Source organism: Natator depressus, chromosome 4 (genome assembly GCF_965152275.1).
Source record: "Natator depressus isolate rNatDep1 chromosome 4, rNatDep2.hap1, whole genome shotgun sequence".
NCBI lineage: Eukaryota > Metazoa > Chordata > Testudines > Cheloniidae > Natator > Natator depressus.
In genome coordinates, this window is record NC_134237.1 from 50,430,218 (window position 1) to 50,455,892 (window position 25,675).

Below are 25,675 nucleotides of genomic sequence, written 5' to 3' on the forward strand. Positions count from 1 at the left end.
TTTCATCCATAACTTACCACTGCCACGGCCTCTGAATTTAGCAATTCCTCAGGGCTGATTGTAGTGAAATAGGCCACATTTGTTAACACATAGCCAACTGTGACAATAACCATTGAAACGCATATTGCGAGTGGTATGTTTCTGGAATACACAAAGAAGCTCATTAGTTGCAATCTGCTAGTCATTCCCTGAAAATGAAGCAAATAAGAACATGAGAAAAAGCCATTTGGTCTTTGTATCCCTATATCTATGATTGGCATGAACAGATGAGCAGTTGGTGATCTAAAAAATTATAACTAGAAGCTACAGGTAAAAATAAATAAATTTATGTTCCATGTCTCTAATTTGAGTCAACTATTCAAATAATACATAGTCAGGCATATTCTGCCCTCAGTCAGGCATATGCAACAGTGCCCTCAAAAGCTCTACCATGTGCCAACTGACATTCACACCGAGGAGTGAAATTTATGAAGATAACTGAAGATTGAGTTTGCCTCAGAAATAGCAGCAATAAGCATGTAAAACCCTGCTATTTTATCAATATGGGAGGAGGAACAACATGTTAATAAACAATAATAAGAGCTTTGTATTATACAACACTTTTGATCAGAAGCTCTCAAAGGAGCAAGTGTCATTATCCTTTTTTTTTTTTTTTTTTTTTTTAATTAAGGGAAACCAAGGTGCAGAGGCAAAATGACATGTCCAAGGTCGTGCCAATGGCTGAGCTGGGAATAGAAACCAGGTCTCCTGAATCCCAGTCCAGTGCTCTACTCAGTAAACAACACTGCCTCCCTTAAAATGACCTCTTCTGGTTCAGACCAAGAAGGGATTCAGCTTTGAGAAATAATTAATCAATCCAAGTTAACAGGAAGCAGCATGGTAGATACAGGATATGCATTGCCTTGAGAAGGGGTTGCTCCTGCTTCTTGGCTATTCCCTTCAGTCAGGAGTAAAGCTAGGTGAAAACAGATTTTTTAAGTTCACTGGCAATTCTAAAAATCTGGGAAGAATTTGTTTTGGGTTAACCTGAAATGGAATATTTTTAAAAATTTTCAGCAAATTGAAGAAAAAAATATAATTGTGTGTCCAATCAACATCTTATTGGGCTCAAAACAAAAACATTTCAGTTTTGAGCATTTTTGATTATTTTGATTTTTTTAAATTTTGAAATAAAAATTTGTTTTGAACCAAAAACACAAACAAAAAACATTCTTTCAAAAATGGCAAAACAAAACATTTTGATCTCAACGCTTTACTTTCGATGTGATTTAAAGGTTGTTACATGTAGCAATCTTCTGTACGAAAAACAATGGACACGGTCAACTATGGGAGGAAAGATCAGGAGTTCTGGATGATCCACAGAACCTGCTAGCACACATCCCAGAAGAAATAAAATCAACTCACTCAAAGAGCGCCTTTGGGATTCAACACACTGACCCATTATGTGTTGGTTTTTGTCATAACTCTTGCAAACTACATTGCCACTCCTAGGTAAGAATTTAATAAGGACCTTCTTTAACATTGTAGGCTGCTGGCCTGTCTTCCACAAAGGCCCTTTTCCTCAGAGCTTAATTTATTATTCAAAACACAAACACACAAAAAAGTTATTCCCAGTCTTCCTATAAGCTATCCTGGAGCCCCCTCTCCAGTGCCTACCACAAGAACCCATAGGTTTGCCAATTTTGCTTGGATGTATTCCTGAAGGTTTCATCACATGACATAATCTTTAATTAAAGATTCATCTTTAATTCCTGGAGACTCCAAGACAATCCTGGAGGGTTGATAACCCTAGGAACCAACATTCTTCATGTGGTGCTGTTCCCTTGGCCCAGGGACTTCCTCCTCCTCCTCCTATCACTACCACTATCACCATCACCACCCAGTTCCTGGCAGCTCTCCCACCATCTGAGCCATTTTCTGGCTCTTATAACTACCTCATGCCCTTCCAGCTGGGTCTAAGAATCCCTTCTACCAGGCCCAAACACATGTCCTTAAAGGGGTCTGCCTGAAAACAGGACTGGCTGGCTCTAGGCCCCCTGGCCTTTAAAGGGGCAGAGCACCTTGTTGCAGATACCTTTACAGACCTTTCAAGTTGAAAGGAGGTTATGGAATGAGATGTTAAAAATGCAGTGGTGGTGTACACTGTTCCCCATCTTAACTACGTTAGAAACCATGGTGATGAGTACTATAGAAACTAGAGAGATAATTAGGATCATGTAGCAATGATTGCAATATGATGTACATTGTGGCATTGCATAAGCCCAATGCTATTACAGGAAGAGGCCCACAGTCTCAGGTAACTATAGAAAAAGGGAACCCATCAGGTTGTATATGTCATTCAATGCAAGACACAATGGCGGCGTGGATAGCACACAATACAGAATTCAAGTACTGGTGGGAAAGCCATGAAATTACTGCATTGTTACCAATATATATGTCCTCTACTTGCTGGTATAATCTCCTATTCTGACTTTCTTGAGTTCAGGCAGCCAAAACCTTCAACTACCTGAGCTAAAACTGTCTGCTCTTCATCTTGAGTACTTATCAACCCTTAAAGAACCTTAGCACTACAAGGTGCCTCTAATTCAGATCTCAATATAATGTCCTCTAAAATAAAATGGCAGTTCAAAACCAAAGAAGTAAAAAGCACTTTAAAACCTGAGAGTATTTAGCACACTGAGTCCTGGCTCATTATGCTGAGTACCGCTAAAAACTCTGCTGATAGCAACAACAACAACAACAAAACATAACTAGTCAGCAAGTGCCATTCATTACATTGCCTGAAGATTGGGAATCATCATGTTCCCAAAAGCCTTGAGCAGAATAAGAGGCTTGGTGACCTCTAAGTTCTTAGTGCTCTTATGTAAAAGTGCTTCATCTATACCTCTTTTTTCTCTCCCAACACGATCAGGCCCTTAGGGGATTGCAATACATTATCATGTAACACCAGTGAGTGCTGCTTGTTAGATGGCTGCTTGCAATGGCAAATTTTGACAAAAGTGACGATCCAGTTTCATGATTTAAGGGATGAGTAATCCAGCCCTGGTTGACCTCTCATTGACGCATCTGTTCAGAATTGTGACTTAATCATTGTATAGCACATCAAGCCAGATTTGAACACTACGTTAAAATACTAAGTAGGAGCTTTAAAAGAGTCTTTTCTACTGGTCAAATTGGAGAGAGAATTCCCAGCCTGCAATAAGATAACTTTATTCACCTCTATCTCATAAATTAATCCTTTCACCATTACGTGAGTAGCTATAATGCCAGAAGAAAAACTGGAGTTACGAAACAAGTGCAAGTGAGCATGCTCAATGAAGTAAATTCACTCCGGATACACTGGATCCATATTAATACTCCATAGTAGTGGGCATTTGTTTACACTGCATTTAACAGGACCCATTATGTACTATTTATCCATAAGGTCATATGAGAGACATAATTGTTATCTATAAGGCATTGAAAGGCTTATGACACTTACATCGACAAAGGAATTTACGCATATAAAATCCAAATTTAGGTACTACTGATATCCACAAAACCCCTGTTCAGCTGCCACCAAATGCTGAAGGCACCTGAATTCATTTGTACCTACATTTGCAGGGTAAATTCCCTTAGGCACCTAAGTTTCTGCTTCTGGGCATGCTGCCTGGCACAGGCACCAGGACACCTATTTCACAACTAAGGCCCAGCATGATCTTCAAACCAGGTGCTTATAGGCAGGGAAACATCTATCTTGCCTATGGGGCCTGAGCCAGTAGGAGTGCTAAGAGCATGCCTGACTCCTTACAAAAGAGCCAGGGGGGGAGGAGGAAGCCTCTGATACAACCTTTAGGCCAATGGTGAGGATACAGCAGACGCTCATTAGTAGCAACATATCGGTGTCCTTTTGCTATGTTGTTCCAAAGTGGCTGTTGCTGTTATGGGTAGTGTCGACAATTCACAGTAGGGAAAGTGTTCCCAGGGGAAATGTTGCTTGTAAGCAGCAGTTGCTCTTACAAGGTGTGGCTGCAAACAAGTATCGATCTCACCTAGGATGTGGTACTCACCTGGTTCAATTCCTTCTCTGCTTCAGGAGTAGGGATTTGAACAGGGCTTCCCCACCTCTCAGGTGATTGCCCTAAATACTGGACTATAGTGTCACTCTCACTCTTTCTGTGGGCCAGTTAATATTTAGGGAACATTCAAACATCTGGGTGCCTATCCCAACCGAACCAAGCCTCTACACTTTTTAAGATTTACCCATGACTAGTTACTATTGAGGGGCAAATCCCACTTTCCTGCCCTACATATGGTGCAGTTCCAATGCAGGAACAGGGAAGTCTGAATTGGGGGTGTGCACACCATGTGCTCCACGGAACACAAGTGAGAGAGGCTCCCTGCATCCCAGAAAAATTAGGGGGTAGGAATGGATTTGGTAAACCTGTAACTGTATAGATGCAAAAGTCATTCATCTGCCCCTACTGTCAGAGCTCCACTACTTAGTTATGGACCGGGAGAGAATTTCTGCCTTCCTGGATTCTGCGGACCTCCCTAGGTCACAGCCCAGTTACTCAGGCTATACACTGGGTTTAGGATTTGATCCTAAGTGTAGCAAAATCATAGCTCATCCAGCAATCTGGTCTGCTACTGCATTACTCACTGTAAATATTTTCAAGAGAAACATACAGGGAAGACACAGTAAGGAAAAGATGAGAACCTGGGGATAGGAAGAGCAACTTCAATAAGTCAGGTTATGAACATTCCCAGAGGTCTACAGCTCATATCCCAGCTTTAATGACAAGCTTTATAACAACAAACTGTCAGTGGTCAGAGCTGAGACCACTGCAGGCTGCTCTTTCCACGAAATGACAGTCATACAGTCAAAATATGCTCAACAGATTGATCTGAGTTCACAGTCATAACGTATGGTGTGTCTCCGCACACCGTATAGCTCCGCGGCCAAGCAAAAAGTCATTTCCTTGTATTCACTTTAAATGTAGATGTCAAGGTTCCTCCCCCACTCTGAACTCTAGGGTACAGATGTGGGGACCTGCATGAAAAACCTCCTAAGCTTATCTTTACCAGCTTAGGTCAAAACTTCCCCAAGGTACAAAATATTCCACCCTTTTGTCCTTGGACTGGCCGCTACCACCACCAAACAAATACTGGTTACTGGGGAAGAGCTGTTTGGACACGTCTTTCCCCCCAAAATACTTCCCAAAAACCTTGCACCCTACTTCCTGGACAAGGTTTGGTAAAAAGCCTCACCAATTTGCCTAGGCGACTACAGACCCAGACCCTTGGATCTTAAGAACAATGAACAATCCTCCCAACACTTGCACCCTCCCTTTCCTGGGAAATGTTGGATAAAAAGCCTCACCAATTTGCATAGGTGACCACAGACCCAAACCCCTGGATCTGAGAACAATGAAAAAGCATTCAGTTTTCTTACAAGAAGACTTTTAATAAAAATAGAATTAGAAATAAGAAATCCCCCCTGTAAAATCAGGATGGTAAATACCTTACAGGGTAATTAGATTCAAAACATAGAGAACCCCTCTAGGCAAAAACCTTAAGTTACAAAAAAGATACACAGACAGAAATAGTTATTCTATTCAGCACAATTCTTTTCTCAGCCATTTAAAGAAATCATAATCTAACACATACCTAGCTAGATTACTTACTAAAAGTTCTAAGGCTTCATTCCTGGTCTATCCCCGGCAAAGACAAAATGTAGACAGACACACAAACCCTTTGTTTCTCTCCCTCCTACCAGCTTTTGAAAGTATCTTGTCTCCTCATTGGTCATTTTGGTCAGGTGCCAGTGAGGTTACCTTTAGCTTCTTAACCCTTTACAGGTCAGAGGAGATTTCCTCTGGCCAGGAGGGATTTTAAAGGGGTTTACCCTTCCCTTTCTATTTATGACAGTAGATTTTACTAAAGCCTTAGCTCAGCCCATTGTCCAGGGAAAAACTCCGTACACAAAAAAGTGAGGCTACAGGCCTGCAAGAAGACGTGAAAAGGGAGCAGTTATAGATTAGCAGCTGGATAAAGGCAAAGGAGCAAATATAAAAAGCAAAGTAAGAGAAAAACTACAGTAAAACAGGCACACACAGAGAAAAAAAGTAAACAGAATATAGGAAATGCAGGATCTTAAGCAATCAATGATTTGCTCATACTCCCTTACATATCTTTGGTGGAATATAATGCCCGGGAAAAGAGAAGAGCTCACTCATGGGCTTATCCAACCTACAGAGTTGTACTAGTTCAATTTCAGGTGTGATTTTAAACCTACTTACTGTATTTAGTTCAATTAGTGCAAAACGCTATGTGAACCCTCTTAGTTTGGCTGAAACCGGATTTATTTCAGTACAGTTTAGATTGATTAGGAGCAAGTTTAAACTGATCTGAAGTATGCCACTCTTAAAACAGAAATAGGAATGTCCACCTCGGGGTGTGCACTGGTTCAGCTAAATCTGTTTAATTTAACTGGTGCAAATTTTAATGTGGATAACATATTTGAAAGCAAAGGCAATTCTGAAATGAGATGGAGGTTTCAGTCTTCAGTAATGCATGTAACAAACAGCCATTATCTGCCAAATTCCTATCTGTCTAATGAGAGTGTATTGCCCTTACACTGCAGCAGTTTCATATTAAATTCATTGATAAAAGGCACAATCTCTCATAGAACTCTGCTCTCCCTTTCACATGATAAGAACATGATAAGTCAAATTTCCTACATAGTCCAGCAAAATTGCAGATTTTTGCTCTTCAAAGCTAATATAAATTATGGGCCTGATCCTATCACTGAAAGCAATTGGATTTGAGTTCTTGATTTTCAATGGAGCCGGATCAGACCCATTGTTTGCAAAACACAATGCAACTAGTCCAGTGTACCAAAATAAACAAAAAACAAAGGAAATTACTTATTATCATTTGGGTAATAAATGTACTATCTTGTAATAATGGTGAAGGCAGTTAATATTACTGCTGAGTAAACCCTAATGAGCAGAAGTCTTAACTTCTTTCACATGGCTACAATGTTACTATGGCAGGAAATGAAGTTTGGTTTTCATTATGCAGTACTGTACATACTGTTTATTTCTTTAGTGTGCTAAAAATTTACCATCATAGGCCTTTCAGGTTCCTTTATAGGAATTACCCTTGTGCAATGATATTTCCTCAGGGAATCACTGAAGTCTTTTAAAAACAATTCTGTAAGTGCATTGCTTCCAGATTTAGACAATTTAAAAATTGTCTATTACATGAGTAATAGCGCCACATTCATGGTGGCAGATGTCCAGAAGACGTTTGTGCTACACGTTTCCCCCAAATAATAGTCATGGAAGAAAATAAATGCAGCACAGAAAGGGAGCAAACATGTGACTAGTGCTTGGAAGGAGCCAGGAGCTCAGAAGAAGCCAGGAACTCAGTGGAAGCACAGATGACGCACAGGCTAGGAGTAACATCTCTGGGGTCTTAGGTCTGTATCCACAGATTTTCAGCCTATGCCTGCATGCATGAATGCATCAAATCCACAGACAGAACAAAAGGATGTGTAACATTTGCAAGTCTGCATCCACAGATCTGTTGGTATTTCCCATGAAGAATGGGGGGCATACAATATAACCCATTATGGTGAAGGAGAAATCAAAATGATTCACACCTGTCCTGTAAAATTTAAAAAGGCTGCCATCTTCATTTTCTGTAACAGGAAAGGGGGTGGGGATGTAAAATGGACACAAAGAACTGAAAAAGAGTACCACCTCCCAGGGCAATCGAGCACAAATGGGCTTGAAGTTGTGAACTTTGTGTACTGTGTGGTTTAGAACCCCAGTTTTCACTGCTTCAGATCCTGAGTGAGCACTTTTGAAAATACTAATGAGAACATGTGCAATAATTTTTAGGCTTGTAGCCTTGAGCCATAAGTGATTATTATTTTGATTATTGTAGGGAACATTGTGTGAAGAAAATCATTGCTCTTTTCCCTTCAATGCCTGTCAATACGTTTCATTCCCAGCATCCATATGTTCTGAACTAGGATTGTTATTTATGGTCTTGCAGCTCAGACAATCTTAAATCAAGTGAGCTCTATTCATCGTCTTTTGATCATGACTTTCTGGGGAGAGAAAGGGTAGGCCATTAAGCCACAATTTCATTTGCACCACCCCATGTGCCAAAGAAGTTATTGCTAGAATGAGAGTTAAAGGACCTGATTCTCTGCTTCACTGTATTAGTTTTATGCTATTGATATCAATGGAGATACACCAGCATGACAGAGCATGACAGGTGTAACAGAGTAGAGAATCAGGCCTTCTCACTTTCTGTCACCTAGCAAGGGAAGCAAAATGCTTTTAATTACTTGCTTTTTGACTCACCTCACTTGGATTATAATTGGTTTCACTTAATAAAGGGCCTGCTGCATGACTAACTGACTCGGACAGGTCAAACAATGTTAAAACAGTGGATTTAATTCACTACTCTGAATTTTTATTTATTTATTTATTTATTTTACAGCAGTGGCTTAAAATGCTCTCACAGCCAGAACTCAGGACCTATAATGGTACCAGCTGTAAGGGCTAAACATTGATCTCCACAGCATATTGTCCAAACCAAACATTTTTAGTCTCAGGACTGAGCAGAAGTAAACATGTCAAAAGCCTTTGGCAGGTTTGGTGCCAAGTGCCCCATTCACACACTGGTTATTTTTAACATGGTTTAAACTTGACTACAGCCATACCATGTTCTAACGCAGTTTGGCTGGCCAGGTTGCACATTAGAACACACGATTCTAAATATGTTCAAGCCCTGGCTGCCATCTAGTTAAGGTGGTATCTTCCATAAAAAAAAATAAAAAAAAATTTACAGAGGAATGGAATGAACTCGTTCAGCTGAAGCTTGGTGTAATCAACTAAAGAGGGTTCACACTTTTTATTGTTTTAGACCATAGAAGGCAGTAATGATAAATTGCTCAACTTTTGACATTTTTGCACATTTACACTTTAATCGGCTTTATATCATGTTCATAATGAAATCCCTCATCTTCCTGCACAGAATGGATAAGCACTCCTGGTATTCTCAAGAAAACATCAGAAGTAAATGATATATTAAAATTTAAGGCCAGGATCCTCAGCTGTGAGTGAACAGCACACAGAACATCTTAGGGAGTGAATGTGTGTAGTGGGGCAAGTGTGTAAAACTGGCTTTGAACCATGTTTGTACTCCCCAGGTCCTGAGCGGACTGTGCAATAGCCTGGTCTTCCAGCCTCAGTTAGACTGTCCTTAAGGCTGCCCTAAATTTCAGTATCTGCCAACAGGTCTAGAGGGAAAGCCTTGGCCATGACCCCTTTGCAATCTGGATTTTACAACCCTAGATCTCAGTTTTACCTTCTCCTCAGCTGCTACAGGAAATGCATAAACACACACATCCCAACAGAAGGCTTAAAAAAATAGAGGGGGGCAATTATATATTAAAAAATGAGAGAGAGAGAGAAATATTTTATTGCACCATGTTCTCATATGACTTCAGAATGATTGAATTTCTGAACACCTGATTTATGAGCAGGACGTACTGCCCCCAGCCAAAATCATTTTTAGTATTAAAAGAAAAAAAAGAAGTCTCCTGAAATTCAAGTCAGATTTAATATCAAACATAGCACATGAGTGCTGGGTGTGCTGCCGCACCCCCTGGCTTGAAATGGTTTCCATCATATACAGGGTTTACAGTTTTGTTCTATGGCTTTCAGCACCCCCCACTATAAAAACTGTTCCAATGCCACTGACATAGCAGCAGCCATATACAAGTGCTTTCCCATAAATCATGAAGACCACACTAGCCAATGAACTGGCAGCCACGGGCATGGAACTTAGAGGTACAGACAAGGGGATCTGAGTTGGGAAAGGAGTTGACTGGGCCTCGCAGCTCTGGATGTCTGAGCCAGTTGAAACCAATTGCCGTACAACTATAATATCATTGCCAGGGAAGAGAGATGGGGCAGGGGATGGGTAAGAGAGGAGTATCCCATTTAGAAATACATTAGCTGTCAAATCATCTGTCTTTGTCATAGTAAGGATTGGGACATCTTAACTGTGAACGGATTTGGGAACTCACAGCACTGATCTGCATGTATATCTATTATCTATATTGAGGACACATGTTTCTGTTTTATGTAATAGCAAATTGCACACTAACACCTCAAGTAATGTAATGGAGCAGACTGGCTAGGCTGCTACCATTCTGAAAACGAACTGCTGAAGTTCAGAGCCTTGTAACAAGCAGAGTGAATACAAAACACTTTGCTCAGATGCTACCGCAGAGGTGGGGGAGAACGGTGCCCTCTGCTTCTTGCATCTGAGCTTTTTAGGAATCATCGTTGTTAGCATTTTAATAACCTCGTTTGGTAACAACAAAGGATGATATCTTAGGTTCACAAGGTAAAAAGAAAAAAGGAATCAGACTTTTCATATTCATTAAATTCTTTGACATTTAATTCTTAACAGGAGAGTTTCAACAATGACAAGGATCATAAAGGAACAATTTGCTGCTGTATGTTACCATTGATATTTCAGCATGAATTGAAATAGCACTATTCAGTGATGAAAAGAGCAGCTACTTGTAACAAAGAGCGCCATGGAAACTGGAATATAATTTACCAACAAAGGCTGTTCTATTATAGGAATTTAAAATGAGAAAAATGGTAACGCAAGTGCCTTGAGGGACATTAATTAGTTAGCACTTTTCAAAAATAAGAGAATTTTAAAGAAAATTAAAGGAAGACATCTTAACAGTATTGCACTGTGACGAATGGGCTTATCTAGCATGTAAATAACTCTCCCCCAAGAGAGCAAGGAAATGAGATCTTGCTAGATATATTGCAGCAAACTTACTATGTGCACTGCATGCTTTATGCAGCACCTAGAAATAGGTACTGTAAGAAATGATCGAGTTCTCACACAGCACACCAAAGCCAGAAAATTCCAAGTGTGGTCTGAAATATGCTCATGCACATATGGTAGGATATGCCGTGCACGCTGCACACTGACTGGAGATCTCTGAAATGAGTTTAACGGGGACTTAAGATTCATCTTTGAATTTCCTTGCTTTGACTTTTGTGTATAGATAACATCAGTTAAATACAACAGGCTAAATTCTGCTCTGTTAAACTTGTACAGCTCCACTTTTCAACTGGAGTTGCATGGGTGTAATACAGAGTAGAATATGCCCATATTTAATGACAGGAGAAAGAGGTAGATACTGGTCTGAATTTTGAAAGGCAACCAGTGATCCTGGGTACCTCAGTTTCTGGGTGACCAAGCTGAGTGATCTTAAAGGGGTTATTTACTCTGCTTTTAACCTTTTATGAATGTCAGGCCCCTTTAATGAATCTCACATATGGCATCCAAAAAGAGAAGACATGCCAAATCAGTAGTCACTTTTGAAAGTCTTGGCCATACTGTCAGTAACAGCCAAATGTGACCTACAGTATTTCTAAACAAAAGTTACAATCTTTTGGGGATTGTCTACTGGTTAACCCATGTCTATGGCAAAACAAAATGATCCACAGCTCTTTCACACCAAAACTTAAACAAAAAAAAGAGTAACTCCTCTTTAAGATCCACAATATGTCATGCTATTCTGCCTCAGAACTAGCATAGATGAACACCAAAAATAAAAACCAAGTCTCTCAAAAATGTGCAAATATTTGTGAAGCCAACATACAAAGTAGTACACGAACATAGCACACATTCTAGTGCTCCATAACAAAACAGCTCTTACTCAGATAGACTTCAGGAAGCACGAGTTGCACATTTGGACTTACTGGAGGGGAATGGGGAAAATGTTAAGCAGATGGAAAAGGATAAACTTTGGCTTTGATCCTACAAGCAATTTAGGTAATTGGAGTAAGTGCAGAGCAGATTGCAGAACTGGGGCCTTGGTGAGGAAAAGTGTTCCCACAGACCAAGGGCCGTTCAATCCAGTATCTTTTCTCCAACAGTGGCCAACACAGAAGTGTCAGAGGATGGTTTAAGAAACCCTATTGTAGACAGTTACAGGATAACTGCTCTTAGAGAAAAAATCCTTCTAGTTCTCAATAGATAGACATTGGCTTAAGCCCTTGAAGCATGAGGATTTATATCCATTCCAAAAACATACAAAATATATTTACTATGACGACTCTGGATATTGTTCATATCCATATGAATATCTAATCGTTTTTAGAATTGTGCTGATATATTGACCTCAGTGATATCATGTAGCAATGAGATCCATGGGCCATTTGTGTGTTGCAAAACTATTTGCTTTCTATCACTTTTGAATCTGACACTATTCAATTTTACACAGTAGCTCTTTGTTCTCATATCTTGACACAGGGTAAATAAAATCACCTTGTCCCCTTTCTCTATACCATTCCTTATTTTATATCCTTTTATTGTGTCTCCTCCCATTTGCCTTGTCTCTAAGATAAGGCAATCCCAGTCAACAGTTCAAGCTCTATTCATTTAAGAGTTTTACATGCCCTAATTATTCTCATTGCCTCTCTTCGAACACCCTCTAATTTCCCACCCCGGTCGCCCTTTTTTTTGTTTCGTTTTTTTGCTATGTCCTTGTCATGATAGGGTAATCAGAACTACTTTTAATACTTCTAAAAGACATGTTAGATACTATTGTAATGCACTCAAAAAATAATGACATCATAAAGATGCAAGTACGAGTAGTACTTAACCCAAAAGTCCCATAAGTTAATGAGAATAGATACAATAGATTACAGCAGCATAACTTGCAAATGCTATATTTATTTAGGCATTTTTGTAAATGCAGATTATTCACTCGATAGCTCTTCTGGAGCTGTTAAGGTCTTATATTAATCCACTTAATTCACAGTTCATGGACACAGACTGTAATGTAAGGTACTGACTTTCAGAGATAAAAATCTTATGTAATGTTACTTAACAATAGCCCTTTGTTTAAAGTGCCTCTATCATTGTTCCTTTCTTTAAGATTCCAAAATATTGAAGTCCAAACTACCAATGTATCAGTCAAACTGTGAACTAAGAGCTTAAAAAAGGTCAGTATACAATGCACATGTATATCTGAAAGCAGTATCTACTAATTCAAATTACATTTGTTTTGATAAGACTACAATGTAACTTAAAAATAACTTAGCTATTGATTAAAGTAGAGTGAATAATGAACGCATCTGTTGTATATTTCATTCAGATAAAAAAAGTGAAATTAATTGATCAAGTTATTCAGCTAGCTTTACTGCTGACCCAGGTAGAATAAGTGCTTCTTTTCTTCTGTATGTGTAGGGAGGCTATCCCTCACATGCAACCAGTAGGAAATATTTCCTCCACAACACACTTTGATACACTAAAATACAGATTCAACTAACACACCACCTTCCCCAACCTAGCTATCAACATACTACCATCAGAAGCAAGCGTTAACCAGGAGATAGGGATGTTTTCAATGAATCCTGGTCAAAACAGCAGCAAGGTGCTTCCCCAAGCAAGGTTCCCTAGTTGTCTGTGTGGAAAGTGTGCACTAGATCTACCCAGCATCATGCTGAACTTGCTGGGTAGACCATGTTGGGTATCACATTGAGAGTTTAATTTTATTTAAAGCCAAAGCATGAACCAACTCCACATACTTCTGTGAATCACTGCAAATCAAAGCCCCCCATTACTGTACAGGTCTGCTAAGAATAGAAACACAAACATTAATGTGAGAGAAAAGAAAAACTACCTTTTTCAGATGGGGCTATTGCAAACTCCCATTGTCTTCAGTGGACACTGGAGAGTGCCCTTTGAATGGAAGTTATGCAAATGTATGTTCTATAAAACCGTTCATAAATATTTGCATTTTATTACAAATAACTAGCCTGGTTCCTAGTTCAGAATGTGATCAGACACAACTGGCAATCAGATGTACACATCTGGAGTTCTTTAATGTTAATATCATACTTGTTGTAGCTGCTCCACTCCACAGAAAACCATGTTGTGTGGTTTCAAAAGGGGCCAAATCTTGCAGTCGTTACTCAGGCAAAACTCCCACTGAGTTGACTGCATATATTACACATCTCTGAACCCATCTTAGTTTAAGTGAATTCAGTGCTTTGAAAGGTACCAAATTGATAGAGCCTTTTGGTCAAACCACATGCTCTGTGACAGATACACAGGACAAGAATGGAGCAGGGCATAAAACACTATAAAGTGTACAGAAGGCTCCAGAGGATTTCCACAGCATCCAAGATACAAGCCATTCATCTAAGATACACTCAACACATTTGATGAAAGAATTTAGCTCCCAGTATTTACATGAGGGTTCACAATGGCCATGTTCTCTCCTATATAAAAAAAAAAAAAATTCTCACAGTTCTGGAGCTTTAACTTTCCACCTGTCCTGCAGGAGATTTCTAGTTTTTCAGTGTAAATCCCAGTAAGAAATTCTGAGTTCCTATAAAAAAGGACACTATCTTCTTGCTCGAATGGTAACAGTATAAAGCTTGAGGACTGTATATCCCTCAGTGAAAGATAAAACTGTTAAAATATACGAACATCATCAACTTGTCACGGGACTTCAGATGTCAAAGAGGCATGAATGGGGCGAGATGTAGGTATATGAAAACCTAGAAAGTTTCACTGTTACATGTGAAGTAAAATAAAGCTAAGATTGAAATCCTGACAAATACCCAGGTGGATTATGGGTAAAAGGTTTTACTTCTCTTAGCAAGGTGGATTTATTGTAACTATGCTTCACATAAATAAACAAAAGAAAAGCAAACACACCACACACTCAGCAGATTAGCACATCAGTAGATGAAACACTCGGGCTTGACACAAAGTAACTGGAGGCGCAGTGATGCACCACATCACAATGCAAACAAAACATGAAATACAGAGATAAGCCAGAACTGTTAGCCACTGACAATTCTGACAATAAATAAAAGCAACATCTCTGAGCCACTAAACCAGCATAAACTGTAAAATTCTATAACCACAAGCCTCGGTGTAAACTTTTCCCCCTCATGTGGTCCCTTTACTTCCAAACCTGGAGTTATTTTGGTCCCCCCCTTTGGAGAAACCTAGAAGTTGTGGAGATGGAGGGATGGGGAAACTGAGTTTCCTTGTATTGCGTTTTTAATAATAGTGTCCCCTCAAGGGGAAGGAGCTTGGGGCTTTATGGATTTGGCAGGGGGAAAAGCCTCCCAACACAGTGGATGTTAGGTCTTACCGCTCAGAACTTCATGGATGGGCACCTGACTCATGTGGACCTGTTGGCCTTACCTTGCTGGAATCACGCCATGATTGTCTTCAAACATTATAAAGCCCCAATGGAACTGTCATATTGAAATCAGAATGGTGTGCAAGGGACAATGCACTTCCCCCTTTCTTGTGGGCAGGGGGGATCATCCCAGAAAATAGCCATTGATTCCTGGTACTCCATCATTATCCTGACCAGAAACAGTAGTTTGGTACCTTATTACAGTGCATGCTCCTGCTTGACAACTTGTATCACTAGCCAACCAGTAGGATCATGCCTTTCTCACCTAATGGAAATTACATTTCTAAGCTTCCATGCATTGTTCTGCAAATGTATCCCTAAATAAACTGCCCTGACCGGATTAGAGTTACTTTCACTTATAATTTTGAAATCTTTACATGGTTTAAATTGTTTTCAGAATCTGCTTCAGAATTTATGTGGCTCCCCGGAAGGTCAATCATTCCCATATCCATCTCAGCTTATGCCATTTACCCTCAGCAGATGAAGATATCTAAACAGAGATGGGAACCAATTCTTGATATCTATCTTAACCACATCTTAACAAAGAGATTGTTCTCACAGCCTGCCTCCTCTCCCAGTGTGATTATACAGATCACTTACCAGCTCGTTCACAATCTCTTAACATCCTTGTGGCAATTACAATAATTACTTCTGTGGGAAAGTAATACTGAAAAAGACTTATCAGCTTCTAATGCAGTAACTGTTGCATCCTCCTTGAAAAAGAGATAATCATGCTCTCTGCTCTTCCCGCCATACCCATTCCATCTTTTGTCTCCACTTGCTCCCCTCTTCAAGCTTCTCGGCTGCCTGGTCCACTTCACCTCTTCTTCCCCTGCACATGTTTCCTCACTTCTTGCTTCCCTTCTGCCCCCAGACATGTTGCCCAACCATCTGATCCTCTTCACTCCTTGCTTCTGTAGTCATAATATCTGGCAGCCTCATTCCTTTCTTCCCTGTATATTCCTCACCAGTGATAGCTGGCAGCTCATTTCCTCTGCTCCTCCTCATCTTACGTAGCAGCAAATATGTAGGACACGCAGTTCCTTCTGCTTAATCCAGATGCTTTTACAAGCATCCACATTCTGCTTTGCAATGAAGACCCTAGACTCCCATAGAAGCATCTGGAAACAAGGACAGCCAACATCATGTGACCAGCCATCTCTGTGTAAACCACCACCACGTGTCATCAGTGGTTGACAGACTATAGACTGGGAGTCACTAATGTAAACAAGAGTACCTGTAACAGGATGGCTCACCTCTTGAAGTCTGGGGCTCATTAACTCTGGTTACAGAATGAGCCACATCTGGGAGAGAGAGAGTAAGGTGATTATCCTATAAAGAGCAGCAGGAGGTTGCAATGAAGGGGAGGGGAGTTGTGGCAGAGTTTTCAGAGTGAGGAAAGGCTCTGTCAGGGATGAACCTGAGACCAGGAGAGTTGTCCCAGGCAGAGAGGCCTGGGACAGACCTTGACCAAGCAGGAGAGAAATTGCAAAGGCGACAGGTGGGAGAGCCTGAAAAGAGGAGGAAGAGAAACCTTGTGTTGTGAGGACCATGCATGGACTTTGGTATTCTGGAGTTTTATTTGCAATTTATGTTATATTAATAAACCTCGTCCTCAAGGAGAGGTATTTTTGACCCAGAAAAAGGCCTAGGCATTCCAAGAGGGGAAGCTGATGCAGGCTGCCTACAACGTGACCCTTGGTCATGAGGGAGCAAAAGGGAAGTGGCTGGGCGTGGTTACTGTACCCCACAAAAACAGAAACACATACCTTGGCCAATGTCAAATACAATATCATGGCCTTCTCCCTAGCAATTCATTTGTCCCTTTCTCCTGTTCTTTTTCCCCCCAGTTACATTTGCCCCATCCCTCTTTTTCATTGGACAACCAACAGCCTTTGTTATTCCCATGCTTATACCCTTTTAAAACATCTGCATTGCTTTCCTAAAATGTGCAAACTCATAAGTCTAACAAGCTGACATGACTTATGATTGGATCCGACATCAGTCAGTTAGGAGAGAGTGAAAAAGTAATAACCAGGCTAGAACTTCTCTTTTTATTAGGATACACATATCTACAGATGTAAATACATGACAGCAACACTGATAAAAGCAACCCTGAGCCTATCACATTTATTTTTGATATCCCTTCATACTCCCTTTGTTCCTCCTTATGTGTCCACACATGGTAGGTGCCTGATGCTAAGTCTTATTGCACAGGAATAATAATTTTAACTATAAAACAATAGTTGTATCAAAACAGTCAGCTAAGGTTAGGTCTTCAAAGCCCAAGGATCCAATCCTACAGTCTTTACTAATGTTTAAATGGAACTATTATGTGTGGATGGATTTCTCACACAAAGGTTGTTTGACATTTTGCCCTATTATAATTGGAGAAGCGATCTAATGTTGCTATTTGATAATGAATTGGTGCATTTAACCTATTTCACTGTAATTTTATGAGGCATCCCTGTTGTTCTACTCCATGTTAAAACATATCTCTGCAACATTTATAGAAGCCACAGATTAGATCAGCCTCGATCCTGACTGATACACTCATGCATTGATTGGCATATCAGCTGAGTCTTTGTCACAAATAGCTCTTACTGGCAGCCAATCTACTAAACAGAGCATCACACTTCTGAATTTTTACATTAAAATAGAGAGACAATGAAGTGGATATAGTAGACAGAAGGCCAGAAAGTCATCTGATTTTAAAGTACTAGTGGGTTGTCTTCTCAGAAAACCAATTCAGAAGTCACATAGGTTTTCGGAAAACAGCCTCCAGTGGCAGAGATTACTAATGCCTTAAGATGCAGCTAGAGGTAATTTCTATTTCCCATGGCATAGGAAATGACTCTCTGTGCATGTTTCTGAACCAGCTGTAAAAATGACTTGGAAAACTGGAGGAAAAGAGAAAAGCCATGCAGAAGCGATTAACCATCACAGATGTTACAGTTTGAACTAATAATTATTGGGCTGATCAGTTTCTAAATGTGCAGTATTTAAATATACACACAAAGGGACAAATCCTGGAAAGCAGTGCACTGACCCAGCAGCTGGGGTTTTTCATGGGGTAAGGAAGAAGAATCATCCTCCACCGAACTGCAGCCTGTACTGTGGCCCTGAGGCTGCCTTTATGCTGCCTGCACTCTACTCGAGGGGAGACAATGACAGGGGCATTCATATAGTGATTCATTGTCCCTGCTCTCTCCCTGCACATCACCTTCAGATGGACTCATATCACTATCATGTGTATGTGTCATAATAGCCGAGGTGGAGGAATTGCTTTCCAAACCGAAAAAACTTTTTTGTACACATGTTCTGGGCCCACAGGAGCTGAACTGCATGACGCAAACTGTGCTCCCCAAATTCTGCCTCTGACCTCTCCCAAACTGGCAACACCTCAGTGCAGTGGGCTCTGCTACAGCCACAGAGCAGAGAGCAGGATTTGTCCCATAATATCAAGGCTTTGCATTAAACAGATAAAAGCAAGGGAATTCAGAGTTAGAGGGCTGAGTTTGCATCCTTAATTTATCATGTTGTAGATAATAGGTATCGTAGCTCACATTATGCCAGGCCACAAAGTGTTCTGAGAACCCTAGTCAGCTGCAATGGACAAACGTTTGTAGCAGGAGGATTAAGATGACCAGGCAGCCCAACTCTGAATATGTCGAAAGGCATTTTTAACTGACTCAACAGAATGGAACAGATACTTTCACCAGAAAATTATTCAACTGCCTAGATGAGCATGGAACCTGAGAAATATTCCACCGATATATATTCAAGCCAGTGGGCAGATAGTTCAGCCAGGACACATAAAATAAAGCCTCAAACTATGGTTCAATTCAAGTCCCTTTCCACTGAGCTGCTTTATTAATACAAAAAGGATACTAAACAAGAACAAAGCAACTTAGAATACAAGGCCATTCCAGCTTTCAGCCTTTTCTGCTCTTTCCTTTAGGTAGCCTCCACTTGCAGCTGCCCTGTTTCCCCACCTCAAATCACCCATGTGAGAGGTAGGGATGTCAAAGGTTCTCCTTAGAACTCCTCACATCTGAGCCATAAGGAGTACCATCAGTCCTTGTCACAATTCATGCATATGGGCCGCAAACTGCAAAACACAATCACTGTTGTTTTTCAGCTGCTTTTTTAAAAAATGCCCCAAAGTCTTAACTGGCCTGCATTTTAAACTAACAACAGTCAGGCCATTTAGTCCAAAAATGAAAGCATTTTGGAGCTTCAGAAGCTATGAAAAGCACCTGAAATGAGTCAGGATTTTTTTTTTTAATTGCACTCTCAATTTTCAAAGAGCTGAACAGATTTCCCGCCCAATCTAGGAATGAAAGGCCAAGTTTCAGAAAGGAATTTATAGGTAATTTAGGAAGACCTAAAAATTGGTCGATATAATGCAAATGCAAACATAATTTTAGCTGTATGGGGCCAGCCAACACTCTCAGCAAATGTGCCAAGGTACAGGAAAGTTCACTTTAGCAAGACAGATTCTCAGACTGGCAAACCAACTCTCCCACCTCAAGCAATCATGATAAATACCTAGTCCATGACTGAATTACATACATGTGTCATTTAGTTGTATGCATTTTCAGAGGCTTTATCAGGAGCAAAACCAATGTTTACTTTCTAGGCAGGAAATTCCACCAGTTAAATTCATCTGCTTTGTTTGCCATGATCAGCAGATTCTCTTACTAGTTAACGAGTTACAGGTACATGAAGATTTGATTGTGAAACCATTACTTCAATTTTCCAGACTCTTCATGGATAAAATAGCATTGTAATCTTAAAGACAACAGCAGACCACCCCTTCAGCTTCTATCTCTGTTAGCAGCAAATGAGGTAGAGGTCCTACCTCTGGATATCATCTGGAGTCAGAAAGGCAGGAAGTATCTGAACCACAATTTAGTATCTCTCTCAGTTCAGAGCTCTTGGTACAGTTTAGCTCAGTATATGATTATTTTGTATCATTTTTGCACAAAAGTGCCCCTTTAATGAAGCTATAGGAAGTGAGTTATGCTGCAGAATATGGATCTGATCCAAAGCTCACTGAAGTAAATTGGAGACTTTCCAGGAATCCAGGTATTTCAATGGGCATCGAATCAGGAGCAGCATCTCAAAGTTCTGCAGAAGTTGATGGGAGTTTAAGGTCCTGATCACCTTGCATTATTTATTCTAGGGCTCTACGTGAAATTTTAGAAATATAATTTCGAGAAAAACATGATGTAGAAATATTTGTTTTTTTCTCAATGATTCTGAGATAAAGAATCATTATCAAAATATCACAAGACACAAAAAAGTATACTGAGGAAAAATGAAGGAAAATATAAAATTGCCCTTCAATTTTTACTGGAGGGTAGCTGGACACCTTATAAATTCACGCCATCCACTGGGCTTTGTAAAGCATTTGAAAGATTAATACAGGTCACCTTTGATTACCCCATGATAAAATATTACAATATAATCCTATAATTTCTGTACCACTTATTTGGCACTTTGGCCGTACATGAACAAATTGACTTGGAGCCAAATGTATCTTTTATGCTTATCTGAAGCAGACTAATGCAAGAAGGATTTTGATCCCAAGGTACAGTAACTGTGTTCCTTTGTGCAGGATATATTAATCTGGGTACAAACTTCCAAAGAGGGGAAAAAATAGAGCTGCCTAACTGCAGTTTGAGAATAGCTCTGCTGTATTTTACTAGAAAAGAAAATTGCATCCATTGCATCCACAGTCCTACAACCTGATCCTGCAAAGATTCACACATGTGGCTACATGGACTATGAGTCACCCAACTTACATCACTGAACACAAGTCTAGGATCAGGGCCTTAAAGTGCATAAAGGAGGAGCCATCTCCTTGTGAATAAACTGTATAAATTATTTGAACACAACTTTTCAAAAACCAAACTTTTCAAACTTAGAAGTAGCAGCTAGTTTATAAATATAATGCTTTGTACTACTATTCATTTTTCATCTGAAGATCTCAAAGCAAACATTACAAACATTACAAACTTTACAAACATTAATGCATTAAGAGATTGATTTGATGGGCTTCAAATCAGGCTCTAAACCTTTTAAAACCTACATGAAGTAAGATATTATCCCCATTTCACAGCTCTATAAACTGAGGAACAAAGAACTTAAAGCCAACATTTTTAAATTGAAAAACTCCATTTTAGGTACCTCATTTTCATAGATGCTGCGCATGAACAACTCACATGGAAGTCAATTGGAATTGTGGGTGCTCCATGTAACCCAGACTTACACAGTGTTGTTGTCTCTCTTTCTCTCTTGTGGTTATGCCACAGAGAGAGGTTAATGGATCTGCTACAGCTTTGCAGTAACAGCTGCATTTTCTAGCTCAAGTAGTAGAGACTCATACTTTTAGATTCAGAACTTCTGGGTTTGAACCCTGCTGCCCACAAGCCACCAAGGGTATTGACTTGTTGGTGACAGCGTGATTCAAGTTATTGACTTACATTGACATTTTGGAGCATCACACTGTGCCATGTCAAATATTAAAAGGCCACAAACCACACGTGTTGTAATTTCACACACACACTTTTGAGACCTCTCTCGTTTCATTCATCTGTGTCCATATCATACTCAGACATTTTTGGAAAATTTCCTGGACAGTTTTTCCCCTTTCAGTTTTCATTGATGCTAGGTGTGACATTCAAGTGTTAATTAATACAAATTGGATGCAGACCATATATTAATTAAACATGACACTCAAATTATTTAAACCCAATACAAACCCAAGATTATACAAAGCATTTTGGTACCCTGCTTTTCCAAAATGACTGATAATATCAAGCCTTGGTAACTTGCTATAAGTCTACTGCTTCTTGGCTCCTTAGAAAAGAAGGAATAAATGAAGTGAAAAGAACACTGGAAAAGTCTAATAGACAAACTGACTAATCTCAGACCCCAAGGTCATAGCAAAGCAATTCATTTCTTGGCTTTTCCACAGCACAAGACATGATTTATCAATCTGAGAGCAGGCTTACAAACACTATACATCTCAATAATACATCCTTTGCACTGTGTAACTTTTTAAACAATGATAGATTGCCTGTGTTGAACCAAAGTTATATTACAAACAGAAACAGAATATTTGCAACAAAATGACCCTTAAAAAAAGAAGTATGCCAAATATAGTTAATCACAATGGCTAATTGTGCCATTTTAGAGCATAGAAGTTTCCTAATATATATGCTTCCAGGGATTTTTACCAACTTCACATATTGTTACACATCAGGACACTAACCAAATGTCTTCTTTTCTTCATCATTTGATGCTGCTAATATTGGATACCATTGCAGTAGATTTGTTTTTTAAAATATAACAATGGTAACAAACAACCACGTATATTTCCAAAGAGAAAGGATGGTTTTGTGGTTAAAACTAGATTGTGACTCAGGAGATCTGGATTTAATTTTCAGCTACATCACAGTCTTCCTGTTTGACCTTGAGCAAACGGTTAATGACTGAGTCAGATTCCCATCTGTAAAATGGGAATAATACTTTCTTCTGTCTTTACCATTTATACTCTAATCTTGCACTGTGATTCGTGCAGGCTCAGCAGTCCACTTACATACATATGTAATGCAGGATTGGGGTTTTAAACTATCAACAATTCTGAACAGGGACCATCTCCCAACCTACTATCTGTTTGTGCAGTACCTGACTGAGTGGGGATCTGATCTTGATTGGGCCCTCAAGGCACAACTCTAATGCAAATACAGACTGATAATTTCTACAACAACATCTTTCATCCCAAGGGCTCCTAAACGTTATTTACAAACTAGGGTTCTGATCCTGAAATCCAATCCTTGCTGAAGAGCGACAATGAAAGGATGGATATCTATAGTTAAGGTCTTGGCCAAAGACTATGAGGCGGTATAAGTTAGCGCAAAGCACAGAATAAACCTAAAGACCATATATGAGATTAATCTGAAGGTTCAATGTGCCCAATTTCCAGTCCTCTACATTTTACTTTCTGATACTGCTTCTTCTGTCATTTTTAAAGTAACAAGCTTGCTTGCTTTCAGAGTACCGGTTGTTAGCTCATTAACCGGTTTTTCAGTCCTGACAAGGCCTGATCCTTATCATGTATGAAAAAATGAAGAGAACACAGCTGCAGATGGCATGGTTGCATGATGTAATTTTTAATGAAGTTTTACTTTTAGGGTTATTCAAATATTTTTATCTTGAATAAGAATCCTTATTGACCCACTACATATATGTAGAAGTTAATTTTACACTGCAGAAAAAGAAAGGATTTCACTGCAATTCCAAATATTCTTGGTTAACAAAATTATTTCAGGTTATTAAAAAAATGCATAGTTAAGCAGCTGAACACTGTGACCTCAGAGTCTGCATGAAGCTGTCATTAACCTCCATGTTACTTCAGGTCCCATTAGTTACACTAGGGGCTTTGCTCTTTACACTTGTGCTTACAACAAATAAAGAATGAAACTCCAGGCTTGAGCATAAGGTAATTAACAGAGTTTCACTAGGAAATAAAAAACACACCTACCCTTAAATCTTTAAATGCACTTTTCAAAGTAAAATAAGGGATATATACCGTGTCTGAAGTGGGACTCAATCCTCCTCCATCCCAAGGCCAATAGTATTTTCAGTTTTAAAAAGTAAAAAAAGGATTATCACGCATTTTCTTTTGGTTTATTTTCTCTTCCACTGTGTCTTCTGTAGCTTCAAGTATCTTTCCCCCCTCCTATTCAGTATCTGTGTATTCTCTATCACTTCTGTCTATCTAGGTTTTTACATCAACTTGGTATCTGAGTGCCTCAGGCTCAGAGGATTTAACCTGTTTAAGGCCCTGATCCTGCAATTTGTTGCCTGAGTGCAGAAAGCTGCCCCCTGCACAAATTCCTGCTGACTTTAAGGGGGTTTGTGTGGGTGCAGTGGGCCTAACCGTGCACAACCAATTGCAGACTGTCTCGTACACACACAGTTCCCAGCTGGAGGAGCTGTGGGGTGGCACGTTTTGGAGTTATTTGTTAATTATTACATAGAATTTTCTAATATATTTGATACACCCCAATAATGTACCTGGTCCTGTACATGACACAGAAGACAAGACAACCTATGCCCTGAAGAGTTTATAATCTAGAAGACAATCAAGCAGCTGTCTGCATCTCCCTGTGCTCTTTAGCATGGACTCTAAAATATTGGTCCCTTCCACTCACTTCATAATGCAGATATGGAGAGGGATTCATAGGATGAGCCAGTGAAAAGGGGACTATGCACCAAATATGGGCATTTGACAGCTTTGTTATAAGGACAGTAGGTGCCCTAACATCTCCCTATTCCTAGTGATGTAATTTGTTAAATTCTCCACAAAACTCTTTAGGCACATTTTGTTGCAGGCTGGCAGAAGGCTGGTTGACACTGTTTGAGAATCAGCTGATCATTCACCCAAGTACCAGCTGCCAGTTATTTTACATGCTCTGCCACACCTAGAAATGCACAACTGTGACTGATTCTGAAGCAAACATTTACCTTGGCACATCACAACACAGAAGGAATCACCGCAAACTTCCTTGCTCCTGAAGTAATTTACATCTACAGCCATTTACAAATATATTACAAATTACACACCTGGAGGAGTCACAAATGTTAACCAGCTCAAGGCACCACCCTTAGTTTTTGTTTAAATCCCATCATGTAATACCACTCCAACACTGACATACTATGTGTGATCTTTAACATAACACTGATGGAAAGGATTCTAAGCAATGTCAGCATCACAGCTCGAAGACTTTATAAATAACAGCATGGCCTGACAAATACCCGTCACCAGCTGCTGTTTAGGGGCCTGAGACTCAATGCTCATTGAATTCAATGGAAACACTCCCATTATTTCAGGGGCTGTTGAGTCAGCCCCTATTAATATTAGTCAAAGCTATCTTCAAAAGCCCCCCCCCCCCCTTTTTTTGCCACAATATCTAGGCAATGGTATCTTTCTACTCTATCTCTGGAGAGAAATTTCAGATGCAGAATTCCTCTCAGTATGCTTAACAGCAAGCAGCATCTTTACAATTCAGCCTTCATGCAGCATGCGAATTTAAAAAAAAAAATCCATTGTTTAATTACTTCTGTTTCAGGACTGTTTAATGGAGTTTAAAAAGCTGCATTCAGCATAGCACGTAATAATTTGTTTAGTCCAATTGTGTTTTGATAGTTATTAAATAATGCATTGGAAACCCTTGTCTTTTTCTTATGTACTTCTACATTCATGTGGAGAATGTGCCATCAGATGCACAGTAAACACAGTAAACCTTCCTTTATCTCCCATGCAAAAAGCACCCTGACTAGGAAGAGTGATAAACTGATGCTTCAGCAGCTTTGTAGCATGGAGGAAGCAAC

At 39.7% G+C, this 25,675-nt stretch overlaps 1 protein-coding gene across 1 annotated transcript in view; it reads right to left on the reverse strand.

Moving 5' to 3' along the window:
• Positions 1-25,675, reverse strand: part of SLC7A11 (solute carrier family 7 member 11) — a 71,552-nt gene that overhangs the window by 12,271 nt on the left and 33,606 nt on the right. Inside the window, exon 7 of the mRNA XM_074950028.1 lies at positions 18-141. Coding sequence (XP_074806129.1) covers positions 18-141 — 124 coding nt within the window. The remainder of the gene's footprint in view (positions 1-17; positions 142-25,675) is intronic.